Consider the following 19,618-nt stretch of genomic DNA (forward strand, 5'->3'; position numbering starts at 1 on the left):
CTCAACTGAGTATTGATTAAATTGAATCAAAATGAATTCTTCCAGTTGCTAATCTGAATTTTTTTTTCGGGTCTGAGTATGGAACCCAGGAGCATTTGACCTCTGAGCTATATGCCTTCTGCCCTATTTTTTTTTTATTCTTTATTTTAAAACAGGGTCTCACTAAGTAGCTGAGGCTGTCTGCTAACCGCAGTCCTCCAGTCTCAGCCTCCTGAATGCTAGGATTACAAACGTGTGCCACCACGTCTGACTTGAATTAATTTTTTATTGCAATATTGGGTTATTTTCCAAGTTCACAGTTTAAAACAGAAGATTCCTGTTCTCATCTTTAAATGATCTGGGAGTAGAAATCCTACTTTTGGTGTTGTATGAATCTTTCCCTACAGGGATTTAGATCCAGTTGTGTTTCATTGTCCTTAAGAATTTTATTCATGTGTGGAACAAGATAAGTCACATTGTGATTAATTAGCCTATGAAAGATCTCTTTTGAGTCTCCTCTGTCTTTTCAAAATCATTACAAATGAAGCTCTGAGTTTCTCACTTAATTCCCAAGTGACTGACCTAAAAATGGCAAAAAGTTAGCAAGTTGAGTTTGCATTTTCCTATGCTGATATCTCTTTGGAAATGCTCCATTTATGTCCTAAAGTGCAAAAAAAAAAAAGGGGGGGGGCCGAGTGCTAACAAACATCTGCCCACTGTGGTGGGAGGAAAGATGGTCAAAGCATCCTTCCGCTTTGTGATTTACGAGGTAGGATCCAGACAGGACCAGAATTTCATAAGGCTCACAGGCTCCACGCGCAGTTGTTACTGGAGCAAAACAAAGCCCACACCTTCTCTGGACCCCTTTGGCTGACTAACCGCGTACTTCAGTAGTCTCTCTACCTTGGGTTCAGTTCTGGCATCATTTTGGCCTTGAAAGTGTAGTAGGATCCAGCAACTAAAACCAAAAATAATAGCTTTAGTTGGACCTTTTGTCCTCTTACACAAAGCTTTCAGGTGTCCTTGGCTTTCGTGGTGACCGGGCAGCCTTTGGAGGCAGTTACTCGTATCCTGGCTTAGCCATCACCCACATCTTTACCTCTGTTGCCCAAGATGGTGTGCAACCACCATGATTACCGTCCCTCTTGTGGAAAGGGGAAAGACAGGACACGTGCCCTCCCTTTTAGGGACCCCGCCTGAAAGCTGTTAGCCCCATGGTCCCTTGAATCCTGCTGACCAGGTTCCTCTACTAGAACTTACCTGGCAGGATGAGAGACTGAGAAGTGCTGCTTTTTATCTGGGTGGTTTAGTGCCCAGCTATAACTTAGGTTTCTGTTACTGTAGAGAAAAAAGAGAAAATAGATACAGGGAAACAGGTGTCTCTGCCATAGCAGTGACCCCAAAATACAGTTGCTGTGGGTAATTTGGGGCTTCCTGAGGTGAATAAAACAAAAAGTAATGTTTAAAAGCAAGCATTTGTGGGTAATTTGCCTTCGAGGTCTGGCTACAGTCAAGTATGATACTCTTTCTCCTTGGCAGTAAGTAATTTTCCCATTAGTTTTAAAGTACAACATCTTGCCGGGCATGGTGGTGCATGCTTGTAATCCCAGTACTTGGGAGGCTGAGTCAGGAAGATCGCAGTTTCATGGCCAGCCTCGGGTACTTACTGAGGCCCTCTGCAACTTAGGCCTTGTTTCAAAAATAAAGAATAAGAAACAGGTAGGGGTTTAGCTTGGAGACAGAATGCCCCTGGGTACAGAGGCAAACGCCACCCTGTGTCTGCTTTTGAGCCAATACTATGCTGTTTTTATTACTATGGCTCTGTAGTATAAAGTCAAATATTATGATGCTTCTTGCATGGTTTTTGTTGCTGAAAACTATTTTGACTGTTCTGGGATTTTTGTTTCAAATGAATTGAAGGACTGATTTTTCTATGTGAAGAGACCATGGCATTTTAATGAGGATTGTATTGACTCTGTAGATGGAACTGGAGAATATTACACTAAATGAGATTAGTCAGTCACAAAAAGCGAGTCAAATGTTCTCCCGCATGTGCTAGAGTGAAATAGGGACACAGGAGGGATTTCAGAGGAGAAACCTTAGTGGAGACAGGATGGAGGAGGAAGACTTGAAGATAAAAACATGTATTTTTTCTACCTCTGAGCTACACCCTCAGCCCTATTTTTTTTTCTTTATTTTGAAACAGGGCCTCACTGAGTTGCAAAGAGACTCACTAAGCATCTGAGGCTGTCTGCGAACTGTGATCCTCCTGTCTCAGCCTCCCAAGTACTGCGATTATAACTATGCACCACCATGCCCGGCTGAGGAAATCATCTTAATGGTCATGATATACATACAGACTTTTGAAGGCCAGTCGCTGTGCTGAGCACCAGGAGGCGGCAGCGGGGGGAGGGAGAGGGAGGGCTCAACAAGCACTGTACACGTGTGCCTCTATCACCCTGAACTTCATCAAGATGGATGATAACGGTGTACCATAAAGGAGGCGAGCGAAATGAAGGCTCCCGAGGTTTGCCCCGTAGTAGTGATGAGAGGAAAGGTAAGAGTCAGAATCCTAAGAAGGGGCCCACCCTTTGAGGGTGGGAGAGGCATAAGGACGCATTGGCTGAACTGCAGACAGCCTCAGAGTGGGTGGATAAGCGCGAAAGGAAAATGGAGGAACTGTGAGGATCGCATAGTTACCATGTGCTGTCCTGGTCGGTTTATGTATATAATGCAATGTTTACAGACACCATTTGCTTAATAAGTGCTATTGAGCATTAACCATTTGGGTAGAACTGGAACGCTTGGCATTTGATTCTATTCCATGGATAGAACCATCAAAATAAACTTCTAGGACTTTGGGCTTTGTCCCACAGCTCGACTGCACACAGCAAACCACACTGCTGCCAAAGAGTATTCTGCACTTTTCCACATACTGTCTTTGGACCGTTACCCCAGAGCAAGACTCGCAGCAAGCAGTGCTTCCAGTAATTAGCAACCATGGGAATTAATGAGAGGGGTCGGTCGGTTTAAACATGCCTTGCAAATGGGAAAATTGCTCAGTAATGATTTCTGCAAGGGAAACTACTTATTTGAGGTGAGTAAAGTAAGAACGAGCAGCCTATAAAGCGATGCTGTAATTTCCTAAAGCGATTTCTTAATGATTACTATACATTGGTTCCCAGCGACGGGGTCCAAAGCAATTTAGTGGGAACCTGCTTGGTCGTGATGATGACTGTGGAGAACGGGAATTCCCAGGCTCTGGGTTGGTTGAGCGATCCCAGTCTCAGAAACAGGGCACGTGGAACGTGCTGCAGTCCTCAGACATGTGCTTGGGCACATTCCACGAACCAGTTTTCATAAAGAGTTTTCTGAAGCCAGGGCCAAGCCTGGTGTTTGAAATGTACCCAGAGATTCTGAAAAATCATGGTTCTTTTATTACAAAGTCAATTCATGCTCATTACAGAAAATACCCAATAAAACCATGTGTGTGAGAGAGACTGAGGATTGAACCCAGCCATGTTTTACCTCTGAGTTACACCTACAGCCCTATTTTGTTTTATTTTTTGTGACACGGAGGGTGGAACCCCAGAGGCTTTCTACCTCCGGGCTCTACTCCCAGACCTATTTTTATATTTTATTTGGAAACAGGGTCTCACTAAGTTGCTGAGAGCCTCACTGAGTAGCTGAGGCTGGCTTTGAACCTGCGCGATCCCCCTGTCTCAGCCTCCCAAGCATGGGGATTACAAGCATGCACCACCATGCCCAGCTCCTATTTTATTTTTGAGACAGGGTCTCAGTTGCTGAGGGCCTTGCTAAATTGCTGAAGCTGGCCTTGAACCTATAATCCTCCTGTCTCAGCCTCCCAAAAAGTAGGATGATAGGCATGCACAACCATACCTGGCAAGAACATCTTTTATGTCACCCACATAAACAAAATCACGTCTATATTGTGATGAATACCTGACCTAATCTTTTTTTTTTTTTTGGAGGGGGGTATACTGGGGATGGAACCAAGGGGCATTCTAACTCTGAGCTCCACCCCAGCCCTATTTTTTAGTGTTTTCATTTTTGAAACGGGGTCTGAGTTGCAAAGGGCCTCACTAAGTAGCTGAGGCTGTCTGCAAACCAGTCCTCTGGTTTCAGCCTCACAAATGCTGGGGTTACGAGCATGCACCACCACGCCCGGCTCACTTTTATTTCTTTAATGTAGAAATATCTCTTTACGTACATACAAGCATATGTATAGATGTCATTTTATGTCAGTAAACCCACGTTTTCCAATTTGGGGGAAAGAGGAAAGGCACCCTGCAGGCAAAATAAGGATGATTGATGAGGTAAAAATCTCTTGGAGGCAAAGAAGAGAGGGAGCTGGAGTGTGTAACACTGACGAAGATGCGAAGAGGACGTTAATCCAGGACTCTCACCTCCAAAACGCGTCTGGACTGCGCCTCTGCTGAGGACCTGGACCGTGTGCATCTGGAGCACACTGATGCACCAGGGAGGTCGGCAGGGCTGTCAGAATCAGCACACGAAGGTGGCCGCGTGGGTTCGCAGCCTTGCAGTGAGAGCTGGTTTGGGCATCTTTTCCAAGTTCCCAGGCCAGCTTTCACTAAAGAGTGAGGGATGCAGTCATACACACATCGTCATTGACAGAGACCTCGTGGCAGCCATAGGGAGCTGGAAGGCTTGAGCAGCTGCAGGGGCTGGTTCTGCTCATCCTTGGACCCGGGAGTGAACGTGGAGACAAACATCACCAAGACGCCGGTCCTTGTGCTGCCCCTAGTGAGGACTGGCTGCTGCTCATTGAAAGCCTGGTCTGGTGGGAGCCACCCGGTAGTGGGGCCCACTTGCTTCCTGAGCTCCCTGCTCTGCAGCACGCATGGTGTCCTCCCAGGGGAGAGGACACGGCAGGGGAAACATCCACAATTCTTTGGGCAGTTGAACTTTCTCTCGCCTCACAGGCTTTGGATACTATCAATACCCCGTTTTGCAGATGAGGAAATCAAGGTAGAGGGGCTTTGTCAATTCTCAAAAGTCCACCACTGGAAAGCAGAAAGCCTGGATTCAAACCTAGGAAGCCCATTTCCAAGTTCCAGAACCCTAACCACCAGATAGATGCTCTATTATTGGAGTAACTGGTATTCTTTGGATGAAAAACATACCGCCCACACCCTTGTTGTGTTCTATCACTTTTAGTTACCACCTTAGCTCCACCAAAGAGTAAACTTTCACCTTCCATCTTCAATTTTTTTTTGTTATTCAAATAGCTACAGTCCAGATGATGAATACCACAACCAAAAATTTAAAGGTTAGAAAAATGACTTCAAAGCATTGCCCTACTGGATCACTGTGTAGCAAAATAAACAGATAAAACTCTTACCCGCTTAACCATTTTTAGTTGTAAAGTTCACTGGTGTTCAGTAGATTAGCATTGTTCTGCAATTACCACCATTCATCTTCAAAACAGCTGCATTTTTCCAAGCCAAAACTATATCCCCATGAAACAAATTACTTAATTTCTCTGCCTGCGATCCTTGGCAACCTCCATTCCACTTTGCCTCAGTCTGATCACTCTAAAGTACTTCATATAAGTCGAATCACCTTCTATTTGTGTCTTGCCAGTCCAATTAGTATAATGTCCTCAAGGTTTATCCAGGTCGTTGCACATGTGAGATTTTTTTCCATGTTTTATTTATTCATGTATTTTTTTGATGGGCGTTTGGGGTTGTTTCTATCTTTTGGCCATTGCATATAGTACCACTCCCCTAAAACTTATAGTATGATTCAGCCTCTCCATTTCTGGCAATATAATCAAAAGAACTTGAAGCAAGGCCTCAAATGGACATCTGCACACCAATGTAGATAGCAGTACTTTCTGGTTAAATAGACTTGGACCAAGGTAGGAAGCAACTCATTTAGTTCTATTCTGAGACCGCTAGTGTAAAAGAAAGTCCAGTAGCTCACACGAAGGCATGCAAAGCTTGGTAAAGATTATAACGAAGAAGGTTACAAGGAAGAGAACAGGGAAGACTCCCTGCTCTAAGGAATGATACAAAGAAATTCAGAACCAGTTCTGAACCCTCCCTCAATCCTTTAGAGTTAGCCCAGGGGTATTCTTTTTTGGTTTTACCGATACTGGGGATTGAACCCAGGGGCATTCTCCCTCCGAACTACTCCCCCAGCCATTTTTTTTAAATTTTTCTTTATTTATTTTTGGTGGTACTGGGGTTCCTGGAAGCCCTTCTACCTCTCGGCTACACTCCCAGACCTATTTTATATTTTTGAAACAGGGTCTCTTAAGCCGGCGCGGCTGGCTTCGAACCTGCGCGATCCTCCTGTCTCTGCCTCCCAAGCGTGGGGATTACAAGTTTTTTCTTTATTTTGAAATAGGGTCTCAGTTGCAGAGAGCTTCACTAAGTAGCTGAGGCTGTCCTTGAACCTGTGATCCTCTGTCTCAGCCTCCCAAGCACTGGGATGACAAGGGTGCACCACCATGCTCAGCTCCCAAGATGTCATATTCTTTATACTTCCTGGCAAAAATGTCTTTAGGGATTCTTAGGTACCCTGCAGCTTAGTAGAAGTGACAGAAATAAAGCATGAGAATTGGATTCCCCTTTTTTAGTTTATTTTTATATACTTGGCTCATTGCAGCCTCACATCATGATGTGCTTCAGAGTGACAGGGACGTAGATGCACATAGCACTTGGACTCGTTTTCAAGCCTCACAGGCTCACGTAGAACCATCCCTGTATCTGTGAGGAAGCCCCCATCTCGTCTTCAGAAGCCATTCAGCAGGGACCTGTTGTTTTGTAGTAAATGCGAAGTTGGAAGGTTTCTTTATCGAGGGTTGGGATTTAGTAAGCCTGGGCAGGAGTATCTACCAGTGTTAACTTCTATTCCATTCTCTGGGTTCATGTCCCAGAACCTGGAACTTCTTTGCTGTGATTTTCCAAAAGAATCTACCTCTTAGAGTAGTACATAAGGAATATTTGTTTGGCTTCCTGGGGCTGGAGAAGAGGACTCCGTCAAGTCTAGCTTTTCATCAGATTTTCAGGTCACCTGGCTGGTCCTGTACCTTCCACTGGACGTCTGTCACCTCCAGTTTCTGAGCTGAGGTTTTGTAGGATGCCTTGGCTTGTTTGACCCTGGTAGCCATCTCTGGAGACATCTAGGATAGGATTGGCGTTAGTCCACCATCCTTCCCCCCATTTGCCACCTCCATCTAGTATGTTTTAGGATTAGAGAAATCTCCTAAATCTATTGAGCATGAGGTTTGCACATCTTTCTATTTGGGGTTAACTTGTGAAAGAAGAGCAGAGAAAAATCTTACTTTTCTGCCGTCTTGAAATCAGAACCTTCTCTCCCTCCATGTCCCCATCCCATTCATCATTGGAAGAAGAGCTACATGCAGCTGCCTCTGAGTGAGAAGTAGAAGAAAGCGATGAGTTGTATGAAAGCAACTGGGAGGGAGGAGTTGTTTCGGCTCTGTGCATAAAGCTATAGCTAGAACACAATTCTGAGCCTCAACCAGGCCTGCCCAGGCACTTAGGTTATACTATCCCTAATCTCTGCAGTGATCCTCTAAGGTAAGTGTGGTTTATCTATGAACAATCTGAAGCTTATCAGGTTTAAGAAGTGAACCTAAGGTCATATGTCTTGCTCACTAAATGTCAGAGCCAAAACTATAAACTGAATTTGCTGGACCCCAGAGCCACCGCTTCATCTACTACACATATCTTGATGCCAAGAACTATTATTATTCCTCACAAATACAATTCTGTCACTTAGGAAAAAAAAATCTGACATCTGATGCACATATAGGCAGTTATACGAATGAATCCATGTAAATCTTAGGAGAATCTGCCCTTGCGTTGTGGAAACAGTTTAAATATTTACTGATTCACTTGATTTTTAAGTATCTTTCTAGTCCTCTAATTCCATAGGTGAATTTTGTTTAATTCTAGACTAATGATCAGTACACAGTCCAATGACGCTATATTTTCTTGATTTCTTTTTTCCCCTCCAAAATTATCTCACACACAGACACACACCTGGCTAGTAGCTATATTTTTGGTTGCAACACTTTTACTTATTTTTTTTAAACATATAATTCTCAGAGGCACCCAGGGGAAATGGGCCATGCTTCCTTGATTATCAGACATTGTCCTCTGTATGTAACAACCATCGAATCGCCATTTCCCATTGCCAAGAAATGAGAAAATCATTTGCATTTGGAAAACTGAGCTCTAACACGTGAAGCGGATTAGGCACGATGGCCTCCCCAGGGTCCCCGCCAGCTTTCCTCATCTTAGTTTGTTTTTCTTCAAAGATAAAAACTGCACAGCCGTGTTTGTAGTGAGGTCTAACAAGTGCCCTGGCTTGCATGACAAGATTTCATTTTGGCTGTCTCAACTTCATTATATATGAATTATATCGTGGGTAATCTTTGAAACTGTACAACATGCAGCCAGTGTTTATTTTTTCATACTTTGGTCTGTTTCATTATTTATTTTAAATGGCAGTTTATGATTGGTGGGTGTTCAACAGGCAAAATAATGTGTTCCCAGGAAATCTGAGGAAGGAGAAAGAACTTGAATCTCCGTACTACTTCTGATCAGAGAGCTGGGTTTAGCAATGCAATTAATAGGAAACCCAGAGGGGAAGTTGATTCGTAGCCAAGCAGCTATTTAAATGATGCCCAGCATGCTGAAAGTCAGATCTCCTCCTGACAGAGCTCCATGGCCTTTTGAGAGCATATCAGATCACAGCATTATCATTGTTTTGTTAAAAAGCAAACATCAGGTTGCACCACACTGTAGACAGTCCCAAGTCCTTGATATCCTCAAAAAGGTCACACAGCCCAAGTTGAATGTTTGGAGGGGGGAGAGATTGTAAGGATTACACCCAACTGGATAAGTTTTATAATGCCTTCAAACATCTTGGAGGCTATACCTTAGCTGTAACATTTAAACAGAAACGAACAAATAGAACCACATGCTTAAATGTGGGGTGAGACTTGAGTATCAAAAACATATGGTTTTCCTCTCTATCCAACTTTCTCATGGACCACTTGAGTTTCACATCTCATGCATTGATCTCTCATACCTTTCTGTAGGACAGCCTCAAGTAATCCAGTAGGTAATAACTGTAAAATTTTAATGAATACACCATACAAGCTAGTTTTCCTTTTGGTTGTTAGGAGCTTGAACCTTTCAAACCATAGAAAACTTGGCTGAGTTTAAGTTCCATGGAATATAAAGGTTCGTCCTCCAGGTCTGTTCCAAATCATGGTCATAAATTTCTACCCCATGGGCTTTCCTTGGCATATGAGATGATAATTTTAGGTAGAGATGTTGGGAAATTATGTCCAGTGGGAAAACTCTGGACATTGCCACCCATCCTCTGTATATCAGTGAATTAGATGGATGATTAAACGTGCTGCAGAAAGATTCACGTGATCTGTACTAGGAAGACAGGAAAATGCACTGGGAAGGAAATTTTCACTACTTCACCCAAGTCTGTTTTGGGAACATCCCAAACCTCACTGTGGCCATAATAAAAACCCACTTCTGTTCTTTTGAAGTATGAGCTCAGCCACAGCTGGGCTGCACATGACAGGCTGCTGGGAGAGAAACAGAGGGGTGGCGCTGCTAGCTGGGCTTCGGAAGTCTCTTACCAAAGGTGGCTATTATAAGTTGTATGATCTTAAATTTTTACATAAAGTTTATTGAGCTATGGATTTGTTCTTAAGCTGTTATAGTCTTTTGCTAGTATTTAAAACTTAAGTTTTCCCTATGCATGGTAACTCACCTAATTAGACCAGCTGACACAAATTGATTAGACCAATCATAGATATTAATTTGCAAAAAAATAATGCTATTAAGTAAAAGTCAGGAAAAATAAGTGAATCAAAATTCTTCTTAAATATAAGACATTATCTAGTGTGATTCTGAGAGTTTGATGAATGTGAGAATTTGCTTTAGACACAGACCTGTTTCCCAGATCAGTAGTGTGTGCCCTTTCTCTTGGTGACCTGATGGTCTGCAGGTGATGTGAATTCCCCAGTTGGTAGACAATATTTAACTTATCGAGCTTCTCTTCCACTTAAGTGTCATGCCCAAATAGCAAACGTTACACTGCAATAGGAATACTCTACGTGTGTGTGTGTGTGTTGTGTTACCGGGGATGGAACCCAGGGCATTCCAAGCTGGACCCCCAGCCCTATTTTTATTCTTTATTTTGAAACAGGGTCTCATTGAGTTGTAAAGGACCTCACAACATAGCTGGGGATGTCCGCAAACCTCACTAAGTAGCTGAGGATGACTCAGCCTCCCGAATGCTGGGATTACAAGCATGCACCACCAAGCCTTGCCAGGAGTAACTTTTTTATTTTTTACTTGTATTGGTACATCGTAGTTGCACATTACATTGAGATTCAAAGTGATACAAGCATACATGTACACATCACTTGGTGTATTTCCCTCCATATGCAATACAATTAACTTATCTGGTTTCTTGGAGTTTGAGAGGTAAATTTTTAATTGGTAGTCTAGTTCTTAGTCAACTCAGAATAGCTTGGGGTATATTGCTTGGGATTTGCAGATTGACTGCATTCTGGTAATTTTCTGCCTATGGTGTGTGATGTTGGACATGGAAAAGGGACTTTTTTGTGTGTATGGTACTGGGGTTTCTGGAAGCCCTTCTACCTCCGGGCTACACTCCCAGACCTATTTTATTTTTGGAAGCAGGGTCTCTTAAACCAGCACAGCTGGCTTCAAACCTTCGTGATCCACCTGTCTCCACCTCCCAAGTGCGGGGATTACAAGCATGTGCCACCATGCCTGGCAAAAGACATTTATATGGATTCCATCTGGAAGAGAAGGAAAGTTGTGGAAACATACAAGGAGAGGCAGAGGGAATATTTGTTCCAGCTCCAATGGAAATGCCCATATTGTATTATTTTATATAAAATGTAAGCCTGGTGCAGTGGCTTATAAAACCCAGTACTTAGCGGGGCATGGTGGCGCACACTTGTAATCCCAGCATTCGGGAGGCTGAGATCAAAGGATCGTGGTTCGCTGACAGCCTCAGCCACTTAGGCCCTCCGCAACTCAGTGAGACCCGGTTTCAAAATAAAGAATAAAAAATAGGGCAGGGGGTGTAGTTCGGAGGTCAAATGCCCCTGAGTTCCATCCCCAGACCCAGAAAAAACAACAAAAAATAAAAAATAAAACCCAGTACTTCGGAGGCTGAGACAGGAGGATTATGGGTTAGAAGCCAGCCTTAACAATTTAACGAGACCCTCACAACTTAGCCAGATTCTGTTTCAAGATTTATAAAAATAATCCTGAGGACAAAATACCCCTGGGTTGAATTCCCAGTACCAAAAAAAGAAAGTAGAAACTTGGTAACGATACATGGCCACTTACCTCTCTTTCATTTTCCCTCTGAAGTTACCATATTTATTGCAACTACATGCAGTTACAATTCATAATAGCCAAACCATGGAACCAACCTAGGTGTCTATCAACAAATGAATGGATTGCAAAATGGTGGGAAATACAAGCAATAGAATTCTACTCCGCAATAAAGAAAAATAAAATTATATTATTTTCAAAAAACGGAAGGACCTAGAGAACATTGTTAAGTGAGATTAGCCAATCACAGAGACTAAAGTGTCATATGTTTAATATGTGCAGGATAGGGAGTAATTGGGATATAAGAGAGACTCCAGATGATAAAGAGAAACCCCAGGGGAGCCAGAGAGAAAATATAAGGGTATGGGTGGAGGAAGATTTAGGTTCATTAATAGAAATACTACCATAGACTGTGTGTATTCATGTGAATATATACCAGTGTTGATCAGGGTACTCTGTATTGGGTGGGAGGGAAATGGGGAGGGGGCACCAAGAAAGTGTGCATGTATGTCATTGTCGACATGCACCGATAAAAGCAAAAAAATTTTTTTAAACTTATGTTACCGTACTTTGTGAAAACTAACAACAGAATTAGGCTAGAGATATCCACCACTTCTGAGGCTCTTCATTGCTTTGTATAGATTAAAGTTCAGAGGGCTGATTTCACATATTATGTGGTAAACTTTGGTTTGGGAAGATAATGGTTGTGTAGATTTTGGCTTTTAATTTTGTTTTGCTTTGGTTTTTGGTTTTCTGGTGGTACTAGGTATTGAGCCCAGAGGCATTCTACCTCTAAGCTACACCCCTGGCCCTACTTTATTTTGAAGCAGGGTCTCACTAAATTGCCAAGGCTGGCCTTGAACCTGCAATATAAGTGCTTGGATTACAAGTGTGCATCATCATACCTGCTATAAACCAGGCGTGTAGTTTTGACAAAATTTTTCTTTTTAATCTTAGGTAACCCTCAAAATGCCCTACCCCTACTTATATATCTTATTTTTTTTTTCTGGGCATAGGTTATTCTGTTCAGACAGTAACTGAAAATTTTATTTTAAATCTAACATCATAATTAAAATGCTGTTTTATTTGTCTCTTAGGAAGAAATGCTGCAAAGGGTATAAATTTGTTCTTGGACAATGTATCCCAGAAGGTATGTAATATAAAAGAGGGACTCATCCTTCTTTATTCATGACTAGTTGTTAGAAGTCTATAAAATTCAGATATACAATAATATGTTTACCTATGTCTGATTACCTGTGTGTTAGTATATGATTCATTTGGCATTAAGTCCTTTGCTTATTTGGTTATATTTTATATGCTCTGTCTAAATCATGAGATAGTCACATACATTGAGTCATTAGTACATTTCAGGTTTTAAACTTAATAGACTATTATTCTCTAATTGGACTTTATTTTGAGAAAGAAAAAAGAGAATGAGAATATGAATATGTGGGGGACAATGGAGATTAAACCCAGACATTCTACCTCTGAGCTACACTCCCAGTCCTATTTTTCTGAAAGAAGGTCTGGATAGATTGATGAGTCTTACTACTCCTGAGGTTGTTCTCTAACCTATTCTAGTCTCCAGGTACTGGGATTACAGGTGTGCACGACCATGCCTGGCCTCTAACTGGACTTTCAGAAACCAACTAAAATACAACCCACATCTCTTACCCTCCTGCCTGCCTTTCGTGTGCTAATCCCTTTATATGACCATCAACACATGCTAACTGAATGCTTGCCCCAACAAGGAACAGGTAAAGATGTAAGGCATGTAGCCACACCCTCCAAGTATATCCCTCAGAGTGGGGAGACACGCAGATCATATGAAGTCAGGTGGGAACTGATCATGCTTCCTACTCAGTATAACCAAGGACAAGTTCCTTTCTACCCCTTAAGTTTTTCCGGGCAGGTACTGGTACTAGGGTCGTACAGGTGTTTAAAGAATTTTGCTTAATGTAAAATACTTGGAACAGAGGCTGGTTCTTATTCAGTTCTTGGTAAGTGTTGGATACTGCTGTTGTCATTAACTACATTTTGATGTGAGACTACAAAGTACTGCAAAGTACCAATGAAAGTATATAAGAAAAAGTAAGCCAGGCGTAGCAGCACATGCTTGTAATCCTTGTACTTGAGAGGCTGAGACGGGAAGATTGCAGGTTCACAACCAGCCTTGTAAACTTAGGGAAACCCTATTTCAAAATTAAAAAATAAGCCTGGAGGTGTAGCTCAGAGGTAAAATTCCCTTGGGTTCAATCCCCAGTACTCCACCCCCCAAAATTACACAGTCTAGAAAGAGGCCTTGCATCTTTTCATTTGTTCACTTACTTGTTGACTCATTCACTCATTCAAAATTAAGTCTTCTATGAAGCCAGGTGTGGTGGCACACATTTGTAATCCCAGTACTTGGGAGGCGGAGATAGGATCCACAGGTTCGTGGTCAGCCTCTACTACTTAGTGAGGCCCTCTGCAACTTAGTGAGACCTGTTTTAAAATAAAGAATAAATATAGGACTGAGGGAATAGCCCAGAGGTAGAATGCCCCTGGGCTCAATCCTCAGTACCTCAAAAACAAACAAAAAAAAAAAATTAAGTCTTCTGTATTAGTGTTTCTCCAACTCTAGCATGTGTAGAACTCCCCTAGAGAGCAGGTTTCAGACATTTACATTCTGAACTGCATTTTTAAAAAATTTTATTAATAACTCATTTTTTATACTTATTGGATGAGAGCATTATAATTTCAAATCATACTTGGATACAGAGTGTTAGAAAAATACATATACACACTCTTGTTACCCTCCCCTCTCCCAGCAAGTATTTGAGATTGGAATTGGCATTTTTTGGGGGGGTACTGAGAATGGAACCCAGGGGCATCCTACCTCCAAGCTATACCTCAGTTCTATTTTATTCTTTATTTTGAAAGAGGGTCTCACTGAGTTGCAAAGGGCCTCACTAAATAGTAGTTTAAGGCCTGTAAGCCCAGCATTTGGGAGGCTGAGATTAGAATTGGTGATTTTTTTTTGGGGGGGGGATCTGGGGGTGGAACTGAGGGGCATTTGACCTAGCTACACGGCCTGCCCTATTTTTTATTCTTTACTTTGAAACCGGGTCTCACTAAGTTGCAGAGGGCCTCACTAAGTAGCTGAGGCTGTCAGTGAACCGCAGTCCTCTGGTCTCAGCCTCCTGAATGCTGGGATTACAAGGGTGCACCGCCACACCCGTCTTGGAATTGGCAATTTTTGAGCTGCGTTTCTAACCAGCTCCCAGGTGATGCTGATGTTACCAGAGCCTGAGAAGACCGCCGTCCTGGAAAGAGGCAGCAAGGCCCAGCTGCAAGGAAAATGGGGGAAACTGGAACTAGGGGTTCATGCTGCCCAGGCCCACCTCTCCACTGCAGCTACACTGAGGACTTCTAGAGAAATTTTTCTGTGGTTAGAAAAGTGGGCATGTGCATCCAAGTTCAATTGGTGTTTAAAGAGATTTTTCTTTTGGCTTGCTCAAATCTTAAATAGAAATAATTTTGTTAATGTTTTATCTTTTAAAAAAATAATATATAGACTGCAGTTGTACTTGCCATACAGACACTGGGTGCTGGAGGCTTTCAGAGAAGACACATAGCCAGGAAGACCATCTGGGAAGACCAGGCTGGTCAGAGGCGGGCTCAGAGGAGAGACCTAAGCCAGTTTATCAAGGAAGGCTGCCCAGGTCTTGGACAAGTAGTGGGAGAGTGCTGTGGAAGGTTCCAGGCAGAGCACAGACACAGCACCAGAGGCTGTTTGGGTTTCTGATGTTGTTTCAGGACTAGGATTGAACCTAGGGCTGCATGCATGCTAGGCAAGCCTCTACCACTATATCTCCAACTGACGGAGGACCAATTAAAGAGCCTGGGGTTGGTTTGCTCAGTCTAGGGTTGAAAGAGGGTGGAATGAGGTGTTGTATATGAAGATGCTTCCTCTTGTCCAGGAAGCCAGGTATCTCTAGAAGATGTGGAGCCCAGCCAAGCTAATTCTGTTTGTGTTATCTCACAAAGCACAATCTATCAGAAAGAGATGTGTCCTTCCTGTTTATTACTCTCTTGGGTGGAAGCATGAAAGAGCTCATTAAACCGGAGCTGTGACCTTTGAGAAAGCTGCCTCGGGAGGGAGAGATCGTTAGGAAATCATCGCATGTTGATGTGACCTTGGGTTTCTAGGAGCTTCATCTCTCTCTGCCGGCCAGCTCTCTGGCTTAGACACTGGTGGGGGGAAAACACAAGAGTCAAAAAAAATTGCATTTTTTTGTAAGCTGGCTCTTCTCAGTCACCAGCTGTTCCTTTGTGTTATAGTCTGGTAGATACCAAAGATTAAGATGCTAACTAAAGACCTTGCCCAACATAATTAAAAACTCACCATATGGGTAGCACATACTTAAGGGTTCCCTTAAATGTTAGGTATTGTGGTTTCAAATGTCTAAGCCTCAAACCAGCCTCCTTCACCTTAAAGCTTGACCATAGCACCTATGATTAATGTCTCCAAGAATCAAATATTCCAGGACAAGTAGATTAGACTGCTGGATGTTCCTTTGCCATAACTGACTCTCTGAGCTTTTGCTTTTTAGAGGACTACTTTTTAAAGTTGATTTACTCTATGGGAATAAGTTAGTGATTGTTTCTTTTACTAAAGATTATCTTTAGCCACAGGGTTTCTATCACCCAATAATGCAAAGTACAAATGTAGTACTTGGGTAGTGACGGTATATTAGTTCTCCGGAAACATAGAACCAATAGTAGGCATGTATGGATGTGTGTGGAGAAAGGGAAGGAGAGATTGAGAGACAGATTTTGTCAGCTCATGAGACTATGGAGGTGCAAGTCCTTCAGGTAGGCTGGCAGGCTGGAGACCCCAGGGAGAGAGTTGATGTTAAAATTCTAAGCCAAAGGCAGACTCCTGGCAGAATTCCTTTTTCAATGGGGGAGGTCAGTGTTTTCTCACTGGGCCTTCAGCTGACCAGAGGAGGCCCACCCACATCATGGGGGGTGATATGCTTGAATCAGGCCTACTGTTAATCTCATCTTTAAAAAAGTTACATGGAAACAAAGTATTTGGATACTATGTCTTAGTCAAGTTGACACATAAAATCGACAATTACCAATCTTCCTCTTGTCAACTTCATACTCCTGCACACCAAAAACGACCTTTAATCACCAAATAAAAGCAATAACAAAGTCATAATTCCACCTGACATTATAGTAATGTCTTGTGTAAAAGTACATCAACACTTTCCACAGAAGAAGATGCTAAGTGATATTTATGTTTCTCCCTGATGTGCTATAGCTTAAATGCTGCGATGGTAAAGTGGTCAGTACTTAAAGACTATGATATAAACTTGACACATCTTATAATACATTATAGAAGAATAAAGGGAAGAAAACATGTATATGCATATATACCCACAAATGTGTGGATAAGAAAATATTTAGGATGCTTGCCTCCTTGTTTCTGGAACTGGTCACATGGTCATAACGGATGATCGTGACTGTCTTCCACCACCCATTCCTATTCTTTCCCCAAGTAAGCAACTCATCTGGCTGTGTTTCTTGATCTGATGAGGCAAGCCCAACCTTCATTCCTGAAGCATGTGAGTATGAGTCCTGTGTGACATAGGACACCTCAATTAGTTTTAGTAGTTTTTTCCCTTAAGTGGAATCAGAGGGCTTAGCAACATGAAGGTCTCAGGAATCCCTTGTATTCTAGTTCAGTATTGAAATAATACTCCAAATTCTCCTTGGTCATTAGACTCAGTCTCCCTACCTGCACAGCAACTCCCAACTCGCAAATTGACTCAGAGGCATGAGGAGCCAGTGTCCAGGGAACATCCCAGTGGATTCATTCCTCACTGTCCTAGTGGAACGAAGACCTCTAAGCCGACTAAGCATGAAGTTACAGGAACAGGCAGCAAAATTTTTGCTGCTAGAGTTAAATATGGTGGCACGTACCTGCAGTTCTAGCTACTCAGGAGGCTGAGGCAGGAGGATCACTTAGCACCAATCTGGGAAATACACTGAGACCCTGCCTCAAAGCAAACAATCTTACTAGTAGATCAGTAGGGATAATCAGAAGTGATGTCATGCACTTTTCCATCCCTGGTCCTGTGAATGCTCATTCCCCGCATGTCTCTTCTCCTGGTCAACCTTGCCTTAGACCAAATGTGTAGGTGCCATGGCCTAGCCAGTGGACCCATAGCATTAACACACAGCAAAAACAGACGAGAGTTTCTGAACAAATATGCTACCTGATAATTGGAGATGGCAATTTGTCTAAATGATGTGTATGTGTGTGTGTGGTGCTGGGAATTGAACCCAGGGGCATTCTACTTCTGAGCTATATATCCCAGTCTGATTTTTTATTTATTTTGAAACAGGGTAGTTGAGGTAGTTATTTTGAAACTAAGTAGCTGAGGCTGACCATGAATTTGGATCCTTCTGTCTCAGCCCCTCAAGTATTGGGATTACAGGTGTGTGCCACCATGCCTGGCTTAAAATGGCACTTTTTTAAAAAGTGCTGCTTCTCATTTGTTACTCCAAGTCAAGGATCAATGAACTATGGCCTGTGGGTCAAATCTGACTCAACCCCAGACTCTAGAAGTGTAGTTTTATTGAACCATAGCCATATTCCCATTCATTGACATATTGTCTTTGGCTTCTTTTGCACAACAACAGCGGAATCTAATGGTGTTAACAGATGCTTGAAAAGCCAAGATAGAACCTGACTCCTTTCCAGAAAAGTTTGCCTATCCCTCCCACAAGTGATAGCCTAGCCAGAATAGGATGATCTGATTTTTTTCTAGCTCGATAATTATAAGTATAAACGGTAGGAAGAAAATCTGTTGGTTACACCAAGGGGCATAGCCCCTCATGTAGCCAAATAAGAACTAGCAGCCAGGGAATAAGAGCAGGTAAATTTTTTCTGTGTGTTTTCAGGTACCATGCTGAATGCCATCATTCACTACCATCTTTCTTGACAATGCGGTGAAGTGGGTGTTATTACTGCTATCAGTAGCCTAGTGAGGCTTAAAGGGTAGAGATCATAGAAGACAGTGGCCAAGTTAGGAAGGTGGGCATTCCATGAATATGACAGACCACATGAGTGAAAGTTCTAGAATTCTGTGCGTGTTGATAGGATACACAAACTAGATGCAATTGAGATCAAGGGAGGGTTCCAGAAAGGGTGGCTTTTATAGTGGCACTTAGAAAACTGGAGAGAACACCAATAGTTATGAAGCACTAAGAGATGAAACAAGGGAGCTTGAGCTTCTGAAGTCTAAGGAACTCTTAGATGAGTCTTAAGGTTGGATAAGTCTTTAAGGGGTATAATGTAAAACCTCAACTGCAAGACTGAACCATTGATGTTAACTGTCAATCAGTACAGACTTGAGTATTTAATGTTTGGGCCCTGAAGATCTGAGTTTGGTTTTCTTGCCATTTTTTTTTAATTTTCACAATATTTTCAGAGAATTTATTGATAACATCATGATGGTCAAAAAGTTTGAGATTTAGGATTTTCAGATTAGGAATACACAACCTATCGAAAACTTAATGTATTTTTAAGCAAGGAGTAACTCACAGTACTCCACATTGGAAAGAGTAGCTTGACAGTATTATGCAGAGTGGATTTAGAGGGGTTTGGGATAAGTACCTACTCACATGGGAGATCTGAGTTAAAACTGAACCAAGAGAAATAGGGCAGAGGATGGAAAACAGATCTGAAAGATAAAAGCTATGAGACAAAATACTGACAGGCTCTGGGAAATAGGCATTAAAAAAAAAAAACTAAAGCCAGACATGGTGGCACATGCTTGGAACCCCAGCATTTGGGAGGTTGAGTCAGGAGGATCTCCGTTCAAGGACAGCCTCAGCTACTTAGTGAAGCACTTTGCAACTCAGTGAGATAGCTACTTGGGCACTTCATAACTCCGTGAGACCCTTTTTCAAAGTAAAGAATAGAATAGGGCTGGGAATGTAGCTTGGAGGTAGAATGCCCCTGGGTTCCATCCACAGTATCACAAACAAAACAAAAAAACCTAAGTTCATGCACATCCCTTCCTCCAGAACCCCCATAATATAGAAAAATAAAAAACACGTATAAGACCACAAGGTCAAAGAGAAATGAAGAGGAGATAACAAGAAAATTTAAAAGCTGGAGGACAGATGAGAGATGGCAAATAGTTGAACAAAATGGGAAG

General features: G+C 42.3%; 1 protein-coding gene across 1 annotated transcript in view; it reads left to right on the plus strand.

The window, feature by feature from the left end:
• CCBE1 (collagen and calcium binding EGF domains 1) overlaps nucleotides 1-19,618 on the plus strand; it is a gene marked incomplete at both ends in the record, with an annotated part of 229,651 nt that overhangs the window by 183,033 nt on the left and 27,000 nt on the right. The window contains one exon of the mRNA XM_080714297.1: nucleotides 12,497-12,549. Within this exon, the coding sequence (XP_080570423.1) occupies nucleotides 12,497-12,549 (53 nt within the window). The remainder of the gene's footprint in view (nucleotides 1-12,496; nucleotides 12,550-19,618) is intronic.

This window comes from Muscardinus avellanarius (assembly GCF_963383645.1).
Source record: "Muscardinus avellanarius genome assembly, chromosome: 17".
NCBI lineage: Eukaryota > Metazoa > Chordata > Mammalia > Rodentia > Gliridae > Muscardinus > Muscardinus avellanarius.